The sequence below is a fragment of the Drosophila santomea genome, chromosome 2R, assembly GCF_016746245.2.
Source record: "Drosophila santomea strain STO CAGO 1482 chromosome 2R, Prin_Dsan_1.1, whole genome shotgun sequence".
Taxonomy (NCBI): Eukaryota; Metazoa; Arthropoda; class Insecta; order Diptera; family Drosophilidae; genus Drosophila; species Drosophila santomea.
In genome coordinates, this window is record NC_053017.2 from 15,650,225 (window position 1) to 15,666,835 (window position 16,611).

Below are 16,611 nucleotides of genomic sequence, written 5' to 3' on the forward strand. Positions count from 1 at the left end.
CTGTCAAGAAGTTCTGGAGTTTCGTTCGCTTCGTAAAGTATTTTCAGAAATTAGCTTTTTGCCCGCAGGCTCTGTTCGCAAACATCAAAAAGAGTGAGCAAATTGAAATTGCGATGGTAATTATTTAGGTTATTTAAACGATTTCAAGCTGAATTTATATTTATATGTACCTCCATATGCGCATGCATGCCATTAAGCTGTCCAGGGGCCGTTGTCCTGCTTCGTGTCCCGTGTTCCATGTTCCATGTTCCATGTCCTGTGACCGTGCCCCCGTAATGGGGCGAAAGTAATAAGCGTGGGCCAAGAGGGCCAAAAGCGAAAACTGAGGGGACCAGCTTATTGTTTACGACGTGCTTAGTGGCAAACTCGGCTTTGATAATGAAACGTTGGCAGGCAACACGCGCTGGCAGTTAACGGCAATTGCGACAAATGCCAAAAGCAGACAACGTCGGGCCAACAGCCCGGCTCAGCTCAGCACATGGCCTGTAATTTTGGCCACAAAGTTGGTTGCATATACATATATACACGTACACTTGGCAAAACAAGTATACATATAAGCAACGAGAGTCTTGCTATCGATTAAAGTTAACTCTAGTAACTTATTGAATGCATTTAGCTCCTTTAAATCAGTTACTTATTGTTCCTTTACTAACAGATCTTATTACTAGACTTTACTTTAACTTAAGCATATTTTTCTCCAGTGTAGACCAAACAGGGATGTGTGTAATGTAAGACAAGACAGTCGCACGTGATGTGATTAGGACAAAGCCGCACACACAAACACTCTGAAAAGGGCGGGGAAAACTTCGAGCTTAGATTTTAATTTTTGCCAGCGATAAAACAGAAGCCAATGGGCCAATTTGCGCCAACTAGGCGTATGCGTAATGTGCATCAACAAATTTATTCCTCTTTCTGCCCCCGTGCGTATGCAATGAACATTTTCCCCAGCCGATTATGCAAATGAAGGGGTTGGGAGGGGGGGGCGGTGAAATGGCCAGATTTAATTTGGACTCCTGCAACGGAATAATTGCTGCTATCCGTAGAAATCTGAGCGGAAAACTCAGTGCGGGAAATACGTTTGACACTCGGGCACTTTTAAACTGAAGCAATACCTCAATTAGCTCCATTTTTGCACCAACAGATGGAGCAGTTTTTTCTCTTCCACCGCAGCCACAAATCAATAATTCACCGAAATGCAACCGTTAAGGTTTCCCTCGTTTCTCAGCAGATTGGCTGCTGTTTGCGGTGTGAAGGAAAACCACATGGGAAAAATGGGGAAAATCGAACTGACATTTTCTTGGTTTTCCACTCGATAGCAGACGTACCAGCATTGCACTCGAGTTAAGATTTTGCATAATTAACTTTAAAAACTATTATAAAAAAGTCGATTTACTTGAGCTAAAGTTTAAAGTGTATTTAAAACGTGTTGTGTTCTAGTCGTATATAAAATAATTCAATATTTGTATATTGCAAGCATTTTTTATAGCTGTTTTTGCTCACGAAACTCCACTTCAATATTAAAATTTTCGACATAACCGAAACTGTAGTTAAAAGCTGTACTGCTTTTAACTCAGTGAATCTGGTTTAACTGGTTTATATGAATTTCAGAACTTTATCAATTTTATCGTAAAACTTCGGATCCTAAAATATAATCCTAGTGTATTCTGAGCTGGCACAGAATCCGGCTTTGCTTACTAGAAACTTTGCTAGGCAAATTTAACCTTTTCGATCGGATGTTTTTTCCGAAAATTTGCAAACACAGTTGTTATTCTGTTGCTACGGATACTATTATTGCTGCTGCATAAGCAGTGCACATTGCACATTGCACATTGAACATTGAGCATTGCAAGAGCTCTGGCGTTGCATTCATTTGCTTTCAGCATGCCGCAAATAGTTTTGCAATCCCCTTGAAGGCGGCACTACTAGTCGTACTTCATTGTTTCGACAGCTCTGGGCGTTTATGCCAAAAAGGTTTTGGCTCTCATCCACGCTCTGATTACCAAGTGTTTTGCCAATGTCTGTGCAGCCAGGCTCCCAGGATAGGAATGCGTCTGTGTGTGTGAGTGTGTGTGTGGATGTGTGTGTGCTCTGCAAGTCAAATTAAGCTAAAACCGCTTAAAGTTGCAATTTCCGACACAGCATCTTGGCTGGAGGATATGAGCATTCTGTGCAACAACAGATCCTGCAACTATAATTAAAACTTTTGCCAAGCAGACGGCCACAAATGTAGAGTCAGTGCATCAACAGAAAAATACATCGTAGAATGTGATGTTTTTATGTTTTTGCTTTGCCTTCACTTAACATAACATATGTTACATATGCATATATGAACTTTACTATATAGTCCTCTAAAACGCATTTTTTTTTTAACGTGTAGCAGCAATTTGGCTTCCTAAGAACCTTTGCCTAAGTGAATTTCGTGCAATAATCGTGTTAAGGAACCTGTGAGGCACTCGTGGAAATGTTTATTGATTGAAATGCACATCCAACACTTTAAGCCCTGGCCCCTGACCCCTGACCTTGCTGACCCTTTTCCGAGGGCGGTGTTTTTTTTTTTTTGGGGGGGGAGGGTAACCACTTTCTAGCCAAGCCGAAAGTTAAATTAATTTCTGTCGACAGAGCATCGCCAGTGAGTGGTGCAAAAACTTTCAAATGAATTACACATTCTAAGCACGCGGCTTTTTGAGAGGGGCGCTTTTGGGCGGCGCGGGGCGTGGCAAGTATTTGCTTAGCACTTTTGCTGTTGCTGTTGTTCTTCTTGTTGTTGTTGTTGCCCAGCATAATTGTATTTGCTTTGGGCCACCACTCTCATGCTATCTCCGTCGCACTCCAGGTTGCCCCTTTTTTGAGTTCATACTCTTACATATACATATACACGTTGTGTGTTTGCCGGGTGCAAAAGTTTATTTTCGACTTTTTCCTTTCTTTTTTTTCGCCTGTTTTGGTTTGTTTTTTAACTGTTAAATTGTTAAAAAATTACAAATAAATTGAATGAACATCGTCGCTGGCTGCGGCAAAAGGACAACACAGTTTCCGAGGGAGAGGACAACAATTACATTGTATTGACTTTTCAATTTCATTTTGCGGCAACTTTTTAAAGTGGTCGATTGAGGGACGAAAAGAAAGGGGGCATGCCGGGTGGGGAGTGGGATTGGGAGTGGGCGGTGGGCGGTGGGCGGTGTTAGCCTTACCCTGGGAAATTGTTCCAAATTTTTTGTTGGTCGCATGTTTGCTTTGACTCCGAGTTCTTGGTGTTGTTGCAGCAGTGCTGCCGTCATTATGCCATTAAGTCCTAAAACGAGACCTATTTGGGTCACATGGACGAGCTCTATGCTCCTTGCTCCGAGTCCTGCGTCCTGCGTCCTGGGCCTGTGCATTAATGGCCACCAGGATGAGAATGGATGATAGAGGGGCGACGGGACGACAGGACAATGCGCAAAAAGCTTAACGAACGTATAATAAGGGCAGAAGCCGGAGCATAGAAATGCCAGCACTCGAGGCGGAGTCCTGCCGAGCTATTCTCCCCACAAAGGATATCAAATTTAAGTGCACACACATCAGAGGATGGCTGCGAATGTTATCAATCAATAGTGGCCCCTCGCCCCAATACTTTATGTTTCTTCATGTTTCAATTTCCCCCAAGTGTTCAGTCTGACCTAATCGCATTGAATTTAATGTCAAGCAATTTCCGCTCCAGCTTGGCTGGCATATTGGTTTATAAAGAAATTCCTTTTCAAAGGGATCATCAAAATACTTTGAACTTTTTATTGTTCAACTCGCAGGCAGACAACATAAAAACCGACTTCATTTGGTAATTTTCATTTCATAATTTTCTCGACCAAAACTTTCCCTCGACTTTTGGGGGCTGTTAAGTAAGAAAGCAGCAGTTTATTTTCGCTGGCAACTGGTTTATGGCCATAATCGTTGACCGGGAAACGTGAAAATCATATCATGCATGACTAGGAGTGGGTGGGTAGCACACTTTTCACGCTTTCCATTGGCCTGGCACAAATTCCTCTGATTGGCAGCAGAAATGCGATTAGGCTGCAGTCCGGCCAAGAAGTTCCTTTTCCATTTCCATGTCCAAATTCAGCTTAAAGGCACTACGTGATCAAAATGGTCACGATTCGGCATCTTCCACAGCCACTTAGTTTTTGTTATTCGGTTGGCTCCTAAATTGCGCTTATCGCATTGTAAAAAGGCAAATTTTGCCGCAGACCAAAAACCCGAAAAAAAAACAATACAAAAACGAAAATTCAAGCGGGAGCCAAGTATAAAATAGTAATCCGCTTAGTTGGCCAGCAAAATGTCTCGTGTCGAGCTCCTCGCTGCCAGCTGGCAAAACTTAATTTGCTGCAGCGCGACCGTTGTGGTAATTACCACATAAATTCAGCAGCAAATTGCTTCTTTAAAAAAGTTTGCCACAGCCTCAAGCTGTGAGGGTGGTATGTCCTGTTTGCACTCAGAGGAAAAAGGATCTAAGCACGTACAGCAATTGGATTTGTTAGGCATATTATATAAGTACATTTGTTAAATCAGTTATAAAAGTGAATAGATATATGCAAAAATACTTTAATAAATCGGATTTTAGAAGGAACTTTAGATATCAGCGCTGTTCGCTGAGACTAAAGCTTACAAATATGGTACATAAAATATATAAAAATATTACAATTAATAATATACTAACAAAAGAAGCACAAAACTAGTTCTTAGATATTATTCTCTGTGCACTGACACAGTGCTGACTAAGAGCAGCAAAAAGCATATTTGGCGTAAAGGTCAAACATTAAAGAGATTTCTGGCTTTGCTCCTTGCAGCGCATTCTGTGTCCCTAATTCTGCTTTTGGCCCCGTCGCCTCCGCCGCCTCCACCTCCCTCTCTGCCTGCGTCTCTGTCTGCGGTCACTGGCGCTGTTAATCCCGGCAAGTTAATCCTGCCAACTGGCCGACATACCAACATAGCAACATACAGACCAAGTCGGTACAGACCGAACTGACCGAATTATCATCGCTGCTGTGGAGTTGGCAAAAACATGAGTGGAGCTGCCGCAGGCTTAGGAAAACCCGATAGGGGGAGTTGCGGTTGAAAAATAATAGGTTTATGCTCTGCGAGACGGCGGAGGGGTAGTGATTGATATGCCCGACATGTCGCCGCATGATCTCTGTTTCTGCAACTCGGTTTACCCTCAGCCCTCTGACCACATCCCACCGCCCATCGCCCACAACTCCCGCCCCTGACCTCTGCCCCCCGCCCCCTTGACCAGAATCGAATTCATGGCCTTAAGTGCTTAATGTTTGATGTCTGCCACTCTGCGTGTGTCAGGGTTTTCATGTGTCTGGTCGGTCTGACACTTTCATTTGCATTCAAAAGGACTGGGCACAAAAGTTTAGCACGCTTTCTTTTAAAGCATTCCCTGGCATTTTTTAACATGAAATGGGGACAACTGTGCGTATGGGTGATATCGTTACACAAAAGAATAATCATACGCACCGTGGGACAGTAAGTTTAAAATGATTGCAGATTATACATCTTATATACAGTTTAGAAAATATATATACGATTTAATCACTGCAGCATAAACTCTGTCCCAAATGGCTAGGCACTCAACTTAAGTCGCACACGCTCCCAGCTGCAGATCATTTACATATCTTCTTATCTGACCATTTCTAATGCCCTTTGTCTGCGTCATGACCACTCAAAGGACTTGGAAATAAGGAGGAGAGTCACAAGAAGAGCCCTGCTCAATGGCCCTACAAATGTGCAAAGGGCAAAGCGCTTGACTATTTTTTTCCCCCCATTTTTGCTCCTTTTAATGCGGCACTTTAGTTGATAAGTCAACCATTTCAGATGAGCGAAAGGGAGACAAAAGTGGGAGCCCCTTCGCTGACACCTGGCTGGATGCCAACTAATGGCATCCAGCAATGCCGCTCCAGCTGAAGCTGCTAAAGCTGCCGGAGCTACTCCACCTGCATTTGTAATTGCATTACAGACTTCAGCATTGGCGCCGCCGACCTTTAAGCCCAACCCCACCCCGCTGTACCCCTCCGCCTTCGGCCATCTCATTCGCATTCTCGTTGCGTTGCGTTTCGTGTCGTTTCGTTTCGTTCAAAGCAAATCCCCTTTTGTGAGGAGCGCCTGTGTGGCAACTTTAAGTGGCCCTTTGTGCTGCACGCAGTCGCCGCTGCTAAAGTTATCCGCGGCACTTCGCGGCAACAATGTGGACAACTCAACGCGGCGTATACGCAACGTGGCTGATGGCACACCCTCGCAGATGGCAATTAAAATGTCAAGCCCTACAACACTGTGGCAACTGCCTGAAGTGCCGGCAACTATTTTAGCATTCTCTGTGTTTTTGCCGAATTCGAGGCACACTCCACTAACCAGGTGAATAGTAATCTATACACCTTTTTCCTATCGTTTCTTTGGCCATCAGTTCGTTTCTCAGCATGGTAATTGGTAAGCTAATACGCTTATTGTAATCGAAACGTGCCCATCCTCCAGTAAATTGCTTTTATAATTGAAATACTCGTATTACATATGGCCAGCAACTACAGTTTAGGTCGGCGAAAGGACTACACTGGAAAAAGTGGATAGGCTCGTATAAACTTTGTGTACTAAACTTTTACTATAAGTAACATTGTTAAATATTATTTATTACAAATAGTGGAGAAACTATTAAATTGAAATACTAAAGGCAAAGTGTCCGATACATTTCCAGTGCACAGCGAAATAGCTGAAGATAAATCGCATGGCCGGCAGGAAATTCCTTACAGCCAAAGATGGCTTAGAAGACAAAGAAGAAGTTGCAGCCTGGGGAGCAGCCAAAGGATTAGTGAAGGGAGCGGAAAGGAGTGGAGGAGGCCACTGGAGAAGGACGCATAAATTCTAATTAAAATTTGTGTGCCAGGTGGTAAATAAAACTAATTATACATGCGCAATTTTGCCTGGTGCAAGTGCGAGTGTGAGAGTGAGAGCGAGGAAAGTCTTTAAAATTGTCGTATGCCCGCTCTCGCTCGCTCCAAAAGTGAACTCTGTGTTGGCAAATGGAAAAAGTTTTGCTGCAACTCAACTATGTCTGGCTGTGAAGTCTTTTTCGGGTTTGAGTTTGGGCTAAAAGCAAAAATCCAACGAAATAAAATGGAAAGAAAAACGAACCGAGAAACTTTCGCAAAAACTTGAACGGGCGAGAGGCGAGAGGCGAGAGACGAGGGGCGATGGAAAAATTGAGGGGTGGCAAATCAATGATGCAGCTGCCATAAGATCCTCTAAGCTCAATTATTGCAGGATACAAAACAAGAGGCAAAAGAGAAACAGCCGGAGAGACAAAGAGCCGTAGAAGTCTGGCCACTGTTGAAGGCTTTATCCTTCGGCTTTTCCAGTTAAACGTGACTCGAACAATGGCATTGCTTGGCAAAAAATCAAAAATACCGGACACACACACAAGGCGCACCAGATGGAGTTGGGTATGAAAAGCGTTTTATCTGGCCACCTAATGGATATATAAATGGTATTCAGGTCCATTGATCGATTTGCCAACAAAAGTAGGCAACGAAATTGTTTGGGAAAATTCAATTTTCCTAGCTTTTAAGAGCTGCGCATATCGATATAAGCGAGTGACATATAGCTCAAATTTATGCTGAGGCTTTATTTACTTGCTTCCTATTTTTGGCCGAATTTCGTGTGTAAGTCAAATTTAATTTACTGATGCCATGGTCCCGAAAACTTTGATCAAAGCTGTGCCGAAAATTGCCTTTGTCACACACAAAAATATATATGTAAAATCGAGGGGCTGCTAGGAGCAATGTACTAAAAATTGTCGAAAGCATTCGGGACTGTGGAAAAATATGGCAAAAGTTGCAAACGAACTTTTTGCCCATGTCTCGTACGCTTCGCTTGGATCTATCTACATACTATGTACTTCTGTTTTTTCCATCCCCGCTCCATGAAGGCGTTAAAGCGTGGGCAGACATTAAAGCCAAGTCTTTGCCATGAAAGAGGCGATAAATGTCGATTACAGTTCTGGCCAATAAACATGGAAACTTCCACTAAATTCTCAATGTGCTGCACAACATAGGGCCATTAAATGCATGGCGAATACAGTACTAAGTAGGCGAGCCAAAGTTTCATTGCTGACAAATTGAAGGCAGTTTGCTAATGTCGTGGGAAATGCGATGCGACAGCCAAACAACCAAACAGGTTCGGCCCAAATAAATCTCAGCTGCGAGTCCTATGTGTTTCTGTGCGCTGTGTCCGTAACGAGCCGAAAGTGGCCCAAATGCGGATTTATGCCCCGCTCAATGATAAATTGAATTTCACTCAAAATTAACTGTAAGCCACTGGACGAGGAACGTGCAGCCAGCAGGGGAAAAACGCTGCCACATATGCGCCCTATAAAATGTGACAAGAAAACTAACGAAGGACTCGGCGCTCATGTGGCTTTGGCTAAAACAACACACAACACAGAACCGCAGTTGCCGCTCCGCTCCGAATGAAATTAGGCCAAAACCCAGGCAGCCACTTGGCTTGACAATTGCCTAAGCATATTTGTCATTTGATTGATTTATTCCGCAGGGCCAACAACAGCTGCCATTAGGTTGGCCAAGATTGTTTCTTAGTTGTTTGTTTTGCCCTCGCCCCTCGCGACGAGTCCTTCTGCTAAGGCGCTTTTCTCGAATCAAATCTTCATCGCTTTCATTAGGCGGCAGATTTCCATATTTTAGCATGCTCTATGCACACTCGCTTGTTGGCCTTCTTAGATCTCGAATAAATAGGATTTTTGCAGATCCTACAAAGGATTTTGGTAGGGATTTCATCATAACGGCTTCAAGGATATATTTCTAAAATTAAGCGAAATATACAAAACACCAAGTACACTAAATTTTTGAATGCAGCTCAAAAAGGCAACAACTAATTCACTAATCAAACAAGCATAGGTTGATTTTCATAGATTTTCATATGTTTAAATGTTTCTAATCAAAATCAACTATTTGAATCACCTTAGGTGCAATTATATATGTATATTAATCGCAACGAATTTTCTTACTCTATAAATCCAATTCAGTAGCTACTATTTTGGTTAGCCCGTAGTGTGAGTTACATAAATGGAACACTTCTAACGGCATGCAAGGCGGGTTCATTAGGGTTTTCACAAAGGTCACGGTAGTGTTGCAGGTGGTGGTGGTTGGTAATTGGTGGTGGGTCTACATTTGGTGACTTTCAGGTGCTAGATTCTCGCATTTGGAGGCCATAGTTGTACACGTGGATGTTGGTTGGTGGATAGTTGGGGGAGTGGGGCAGGGGGCAGGGGGCAGGGGAATAGCACTCACCTGTTGAGTAGCGCGGCAGAGGCGCGTCGCCGGTGGCAAGGCAGCCGCCATAGGAGAAGTGGTGACTGCTGGATCCTGTGCCCGAGACCACGGCTATTTCATCCAGCTCATGGCCGGGCGAGGTGCCGGCGGATACCAGGCGGGTGGAGGAGGTCGCCGAGTTGCCCTGCGAATTCTTGCGTCCACGTAGCGAGAGCACCAGCCTTTTGGCTGTGGACATACCAACGATTGTCGTCGCTTGGCCGCCGATCCTTCTGCTCCCAGCACCCAGTGTCCTCCGCTATGGCCACTCCTCCTCCTGTAACGGCAATGGAAGGCGGAGAATGGTTGAATGGTGAAATGGCGAATGGTGACTCGTAAATGGCGAATGGGAAATGCGAAACTTTTTCAATATTCCCATGGCGCTTGGGCGCCTCGATTCGCCGTGGCTGCCTTCGCTATTTATTTCGTTAATAATTTAGAACAGAGCTTCAAAAGATATGATAATTTCTGCACATCGTTTTGAAGGGGGAGATGTGCTTGGAAGAGTGCCTGGAATTTTCATTTTCATTTTCATGCTTTGCCAGCTCAAGACATTGACGCAGACGGAGGGCTTCTTAAATTATGCAAATGCTTGCAATCAAGGCTACAGAAATGCCACAGAACAACACACAAAAAAGCAGAGCTGCGAAAATAAGAACATCGCACAAAATGATTGCGACATGGAAAATATGAATGAAGACATTAGCATATGAAGTGGATAGGGTAATGTACCAACGATTAATGGCTTAAGCATGAAACTAAAATCGCTTGAAAAGAGCGTTTAGCATTGACTTAAACGCCAATCAATCTGTTCGATGGAAGATAATTTGATAGTCTACTGAACTCCGTCTTAGCAATATTATGTTATATGTTGCAGCTACAATACGAGTATACTCAAAGCTAAGCCTAAGCTTATATTTTGATATTCAGTTGAGTCTTAGCTAATGAATCCTTTTGATTATGTCAGAGCAGTCGAGTCGACCGACTGAAAGCACTCATTGACAGTTTGGCTTATTCTAGAATTCAAAAGCAAAATGAGGCTCAAATGAGAAGGGGAAAACCGAATGATAGAGATGAACACAGACGAACACAAACCCCAATGCATACACACCAAAAACCAAAAAAAGGACACCCTTCGTTTCCTTTTCCTTTTCCTTATCATTTTAATATTTAATAAGCAATGCGCAGAAGGGAAGTGCGAGAAGCCCCAATGAAATGGGGGAAACTCGACTCAACAGCGACTCTAAATATTCAGTTGAGTGTAAACTTGATAAGTTGTCTCTCTGGCAAACGTGGGCATATGTTGGCTTCGCAGGGAGTCCTTTTTTGCCGTGGACTGGGTAATGCACATTATTCTATGCCGATATTTACATATTATGCCACTTTAAATGCTCGCGCTGGCTTTAAACTCTTTTCGTAAATGCCTCTTGACTGCCGCGTATACGTAATGCCACACACACACAAACGCACATCCTCTGAAAAAAGAGCACAGTTACACACATTCAACTTTCCTTTTTGGATACGTGACGAATAACAAATTTGTGGGATTTTGCAGCATTTTGATTGAATGTTGTCGTCGCTGCGGGAAACGCCGAGGAAATTGGGATGGAAAGGCGAACGAGATCCAAATACAAATATGATTTATGAGCCGCAGTCTGCAAGCCAATCGTATCGTATATGTGGGGCGGACTAACTGCAGATGTTGCACAAACACAAACGAGAAAAATCGGATAAGAACTTACGCTCGACTTAGTTCACATCCGGCTCCTGTGCTCCAAGCCCATGATTATGGAAAGGCGATCAAAATTACGGCCACACACCAAGGGTACGATCATGTACGATGATATTTAGACGGTACTTGTTGACATACTCCCAACGGAAATTAGTTTACAAGAAATGTAAGTAGGTGTTAATATAAAATTTAACGAGAGTGCGTCTTACCTATGCCAAGGTAACTAGAATGTCATTGTGCAAAACTTCCTCCTAGGCAGTGTTCTATTTTCTTTGGTCAAAGCCCAAAAGGCAATCAAGTGTTGCCCAAACCTACGTAAACATGAAAATTGCCTGGGAAACCCGAACTCACAACTTTCAAATCCCAAAAAGGGAGAACATCTTATGACAGCAAGAATAAACTAAGGAAAGCGGGAGGAAAAGCTGCTGCTGGCTGGGCCAATTGTTTGCATTGTGCAAGTGTCAACAGCATTTGCAATTCCGTTGCAATTTTTAGCATCTTTTCGAGCTTTGGCTGCAAAGTAGCCCAAAATGCGGAGTAAAATTTGCACTTCTGTCCCCGTTTTGCACCTCATGCGTCCCTTTCTAGTTTTCGTTTGCTGTGAAAATATGGTAATTCCAGCAATCGAAGGTGGAAAACAATTTTCATATCATTTTCGATTCGCTGAGTCTCAGTGGATTTTAAGGCAATACTGACATTTACAATTGCATATGCTATGCATATAGACTTTATAAATATAATATGCATGTGAGCAAATGCCATTGAAAATGCATATAATGCACAAATAGGAATCCAATTTTCGTGTCAAAATTGTTTTTGCCCAAGCTGACAGCATTTAATGGCCTTTTGTGCCATTTCAGCAGCATAAGCAGAAAATAACTGGCTTTTGTTTTTAGCTAATTAATGCAATCCCTTTGAAATAATTGCCAAGAACCAGATCCCACTGCCACCCCGTCTATTTGTCCAGATCACATTGCAAAAGAGAGACAGCTTCGTGCATAAAAAATGAACCACCATCAATCTCGCACTCGTCCAAAAACATTTGCAGGATAAAAGCGGAGAACCGGCGAAAAACGGCTACTAATTAGTGGCAAAAATCGCGATTCTGTGCCAACACAAAAAGGAAATTACTCTAGGAAAAATGCCAGCCGCAGAAAAAGAAGCTGATGGTCCAAGTGATTATACCCTCTGCAAGGGCGTATTCCATCTGATTAAGCCAAGTGCGCATTTGTCACACGAATGTGACAGCATCGAGGGCATAGGGACCAAAAGGATGAAAAGGACGAAAAGGACGAGCTGGTTGAACAGGACGATGCGGATGATGAGACGGTAGCGCTGACAAGTTGCCATGTTCAAGTTGATGGAACACGATCTCTCCACGCAAACGCTGACCACAATTGGCGCCCCTAATTGCTCGCCTCCATGGAAAAGCATGGAAAAGCATGGGAAAACCCAGATGGAGCCAAACTTATCCGTATTGAGGCTAGAGCGCTAACTAAATAAGGTGTGACAAGCTTCCGTGATGATTGCAGTTGCCAAACATTTCTTGACCAGTTATGAATCCTGTTAGCTGTTGCAGTTTCCCATTTAGAAAGATGTATATTTTCCAGCGGAAAATATTATGAGAATCTGATAGATAGTAGAACTAGCCAAGCAAATTGATTGCTTTGCATGCACCTGATCCATTTTAAAAGCCCAATTAAAACCCAATGCACACAACTACCCATATAGCCATATTGCACTAATTCCACACCAGATAAGCAAAGTAATCGGAGAACCTCCGGTTTTACATTTCCAAATTGGCCGAAATCAAAACAAGTCAAGCGACAACATGTTTTACGGCACACAACACGCGAGTTTCCAAAATTGAGGTTAAACAAAGTTGAAAATCGCATTTAATGCATAAGTAAATAACGCTGGCCAATAATACTGCATTTGCATTGGGCTAGATGTCTGGACCATCGATATCCCGCAACCATCGATGCAACCCCTTTTGTGCAATTATTTCAGCCCCGTTTCAGACTCGTTGCCGCATTTTCCATGCAAATTAATGCAGCTGCATGGCGTTGCTCCTCTGCCAGAAAAGCAGGAAAACAGAAAAGCAACGCAATCGGCGCTTTTACTGGGTTATTCTGTTATTTTTATATGCGTATAATGATCGCACTTTAAGCTTTTATCAATTATAATTTTTTTCCCATTGCAGTGCGTTGCATTTTATTGTTGCAATTATCGCCCGACGACCTTTGTTGCCGCAAATGTATAATTGAGCAATTTAATTCCGAATTTAGCGCTTTTTAAAATGGGTATAATGTGGCTTAATTTGGTTTTCATTCGCGTTTCGATGTGTGGCCGCCCAAAATATTTAATTACAGCCAAGCTTTCGGTATTTTTGTAATTCTATTACTACAACATTCTGCTTGCAGCCCCTTTGCGTAACTTTTGCAACTCCTTTAACCCGTGTGGCTTTGGGCCAAAGCGGCACTAACAAAAGCAGGCGAGCGAACTATATCCATGGAGCCACCTCCTTCTTGCGGATGCAGTGGATCTTTCGCCGCATCTTTGTAGCCAGCAAACGTGGTGCACGAACTGCCATTTATAACTGCACATACGTGAGCAGTAAGCCAGTGGCACCACCCACTGAACCGCCCAACCTCGCTGCTTTGTGCTGATTCCATCGTGCAACATATCTAGGTACTTGCTACCTTAGGGAGGTACTGTAAATTTGTAATAGCGCTAAAAGACGTATATAAAAATCAAGTGTTATCAAATTTATTTTAATATGAAGTCTTTGATTAGCCGCATTGCCGCATCTTTATACTAGCCACGTAATAGACACCGACCCTTGTACCGCAATAGTATCCCTACCATCTCCGTTGTACACCCTGTGGCATGAAAACATTTTGTTACTCGTGCAGCTGCCATCGCCTTTGTGCAAGGTGCCCACGTCCACATCCGCATCCACATCCAGTGTACTGCCCGATCGCCCCTCGAATCTTTATCCAACCCTTTGGGCCCAGGCCAACACTGATGGCGGATGGCGCTACAGTTTTTGTGATTCGACAGAGCGCAAATAAACAAAAGGGTCTCGGCGCTTCGTGCGAAAAGCGAAAAAAGAATGGAAAAACTAAATGAAAATGAAAAACAACTTGGTGCAAAGAAAGGAAACAGAAATGCCTGGTTTGTGCAGTTGCAGTTTCAGCTTAAGCTACAGCTTCAGAGGCAGTTATTGGTGCACGCTGAAAAAACTGAACGTGTTATGCTTGATACTTTTCATTGAACAGCATGGGATGCTATTAAAGAGAACGCACCAAATCGAGATTAAGAAAAAAGCAAACAAATCTACAGTTTTACTTTGTATTTCCTATATTTTTGCGAAGAATTCCCAGTTATTTGCTCAGTGTACCTGCAGTTGTAGCTTTTGTTGCACTGGAGTCCTGCAACAAATTTGCTGGCACAGCAGGCGAAAATATGTGCCAGCGCAGCAGCCACGAAGGAGTACAAAGTGCTGTGAGGGCGACGTGGGGTGCAGTCGGGAAATAAGAGATTGTGGAGGGATATTTCACTTTATTGGCAAAGTCGAAGATGGAATGCGCTTGTAGTTGCAAATGGGGATGCAGGATGCAGGATGCAGCAGGAGGCAGCGAGGTGACAGCGACGAGTTATTGCCAAGCCGGTATGCAACTTGGGCCAGTATCGTGGTTTATCGCCAGCGAAACACAGAACTTATCCTGGCCAAAAGCATCCTTGTCATATACACACAAGCACCGAATGTTAAGGCAGCAAGGATGCTCTGCAGCCACACATATGCGATAGTATCACAATTAATTATGCGTCTCGGCCATAATTGGTATTCTGCCAAAGTAGGATTGGTCAAATCAATATGTTATGATCTATGAACATGTGCTGAGCTGATTTATTTGCCACAGAGCGATTAAAATATATGAAGAATAAGAAGGAGCCAAGCTTTCTATATCATATATCATTGTTAGCTAGATAACACGTTGGAGGCATAAATAAACTGAAATAATCACTACTTTTTTGGCCAGCACTATGAGCGTGGGATTTGCCACTGCAAAAGTGCCACCCCGACACATTCATCAGCTACCTGTGCGCCTTGGCAATCGTCAATCTTTCAGTCGTCCTGCGCTGCCTCCTTTGAGTGACTGACAGACTCTGTACTGAGTGCAACCAGTAGGCCCCTTGTGCTCCTTGGGCTCCTTGTGCTTGGATTTAATTAAGCGACCCATTTGCCCAGAAATTGCATCTCCAGCAGGTACACACAATTCACTGGGGAAATATTTGCATTCCATGTATCCACCCACTCGCAGTCTAAGCGCTCGCGCTCCTCGAGGGGAGAGTCTGCATTTTCGGGGTTGTGGTCGAGTCTAAGATGGCTTTTCAAATGTCATAAGCAGAAATCGCTTTCTGGACCCTCGAAAATTGCCGAGCTTAATTGGATGCAAAATTAACAGTTAAGGCATTTAGCGTTCCCACGAAAATGACAGCTGAAGTGTGTGGCTAAGGAGTCATCTTCATTGCCTGGCCTGGTTAACCGAAAGCAAAAAACCACAAAACAGACGGGTAACAGGACGCTTGGACGAATATTTAAAAGCTTTAATCTCGCCTTGGAAAAATTGCTGAATACCTTTTTTCAATCGGCGATTTCGCCATAACTTGGCCAAAAATGGTCGCACATCTAAAATAAAGACTGTTTTTTGCTGCTAATAAACATAGCTAACTATGTCTATCCATACTTTTTTGATTTTCGAAAAAAAAAATTTTACAAATTTTTGAATTTTTGTTAAGGGGTACAATCATCAAAAATTGCGAAAAATGGCAAAAAATTACATTTTACTTTTTTGAACACATGTGGATAGGAAATTTTATTACGAATTCAACGATGTATGGCATTCCAATTTTGGACAATTATTTTTTCTGCTATCGAAAAATAAACGGATTATTTTTTATCAAAAAATCGAAAAAAAAAATGTTTGTAAAAAATCGGATATTTTCAATCAGCGTTTACTCCATACTTTTAAGTTTTCTGCTTTTTTCTAATGAAAAACCCCTGTTATTAAATTAAATTGATTACATTTTTTGTTTTATTAAAAAATTCATTTGTTTTATGTTAAAACATATTACAAACATGGCAATTATAAAACAAACAAAAAATTTTTTTTTCCCTCCTTTCTGTTAAAGCGTCTTCTGGGTATAACGACGTAAAATCCGTAAAATCGCTATACCCGGATTCTACTGTATTTGATTTCACGTACTTTAAAGCCTTTTAGAATCTGAATTTAATGGCCACATTTATTTGAGCTTTTGAGCAATCTCTTGCCTTTATACATTCATAAATGCCAAATGAAAAATAATTTCTTATGCAATTATCTTGCGTGCTCTTGATATCCTTGAACCAAAACACCGATTAAGAGCTCTGGCTCACTATCGTTTCGTCCTTACGGCAATGTCAGTTTCCTGTCCCTATCGCCGTCTCTCTCTGAACGTCAAAACATGTGTGTCAAAACAATTGCC

The 16,611-nt window shown here is 42.7% G+C and overlaps 1 protein-coding gene across 9 annotated transcripts in view; it reads right to left on the minus strand.

Annotated features, from left to right (window-relative positions):
• The window catches only part of LOC120445333 (cyclic nucleotide-gated cation channel beta-3), a 58,723-nt gene that overhangs the window by 27,251 nt on the left and 14,861 nt on the right, over window positions 1–16,611 (minus strand). For all 9 annotated transcript variants that reach the window (XM_039625665.2, XM_039625662.2, XM_039625666.2 and 6 more), the window contains one exon: window positions 9,327–9,624. In XM_039625665.2, the coding sequence (XP_039481599.1) occupies window positions 9,327–9,546 (220 nt within the window). In that variant the 5' untranslated portion in view covers window positions 9,547–9,624. The remainder of the gene's footprint in view (window positions 1–9,326; window positions 9,625–16,611) is intronic.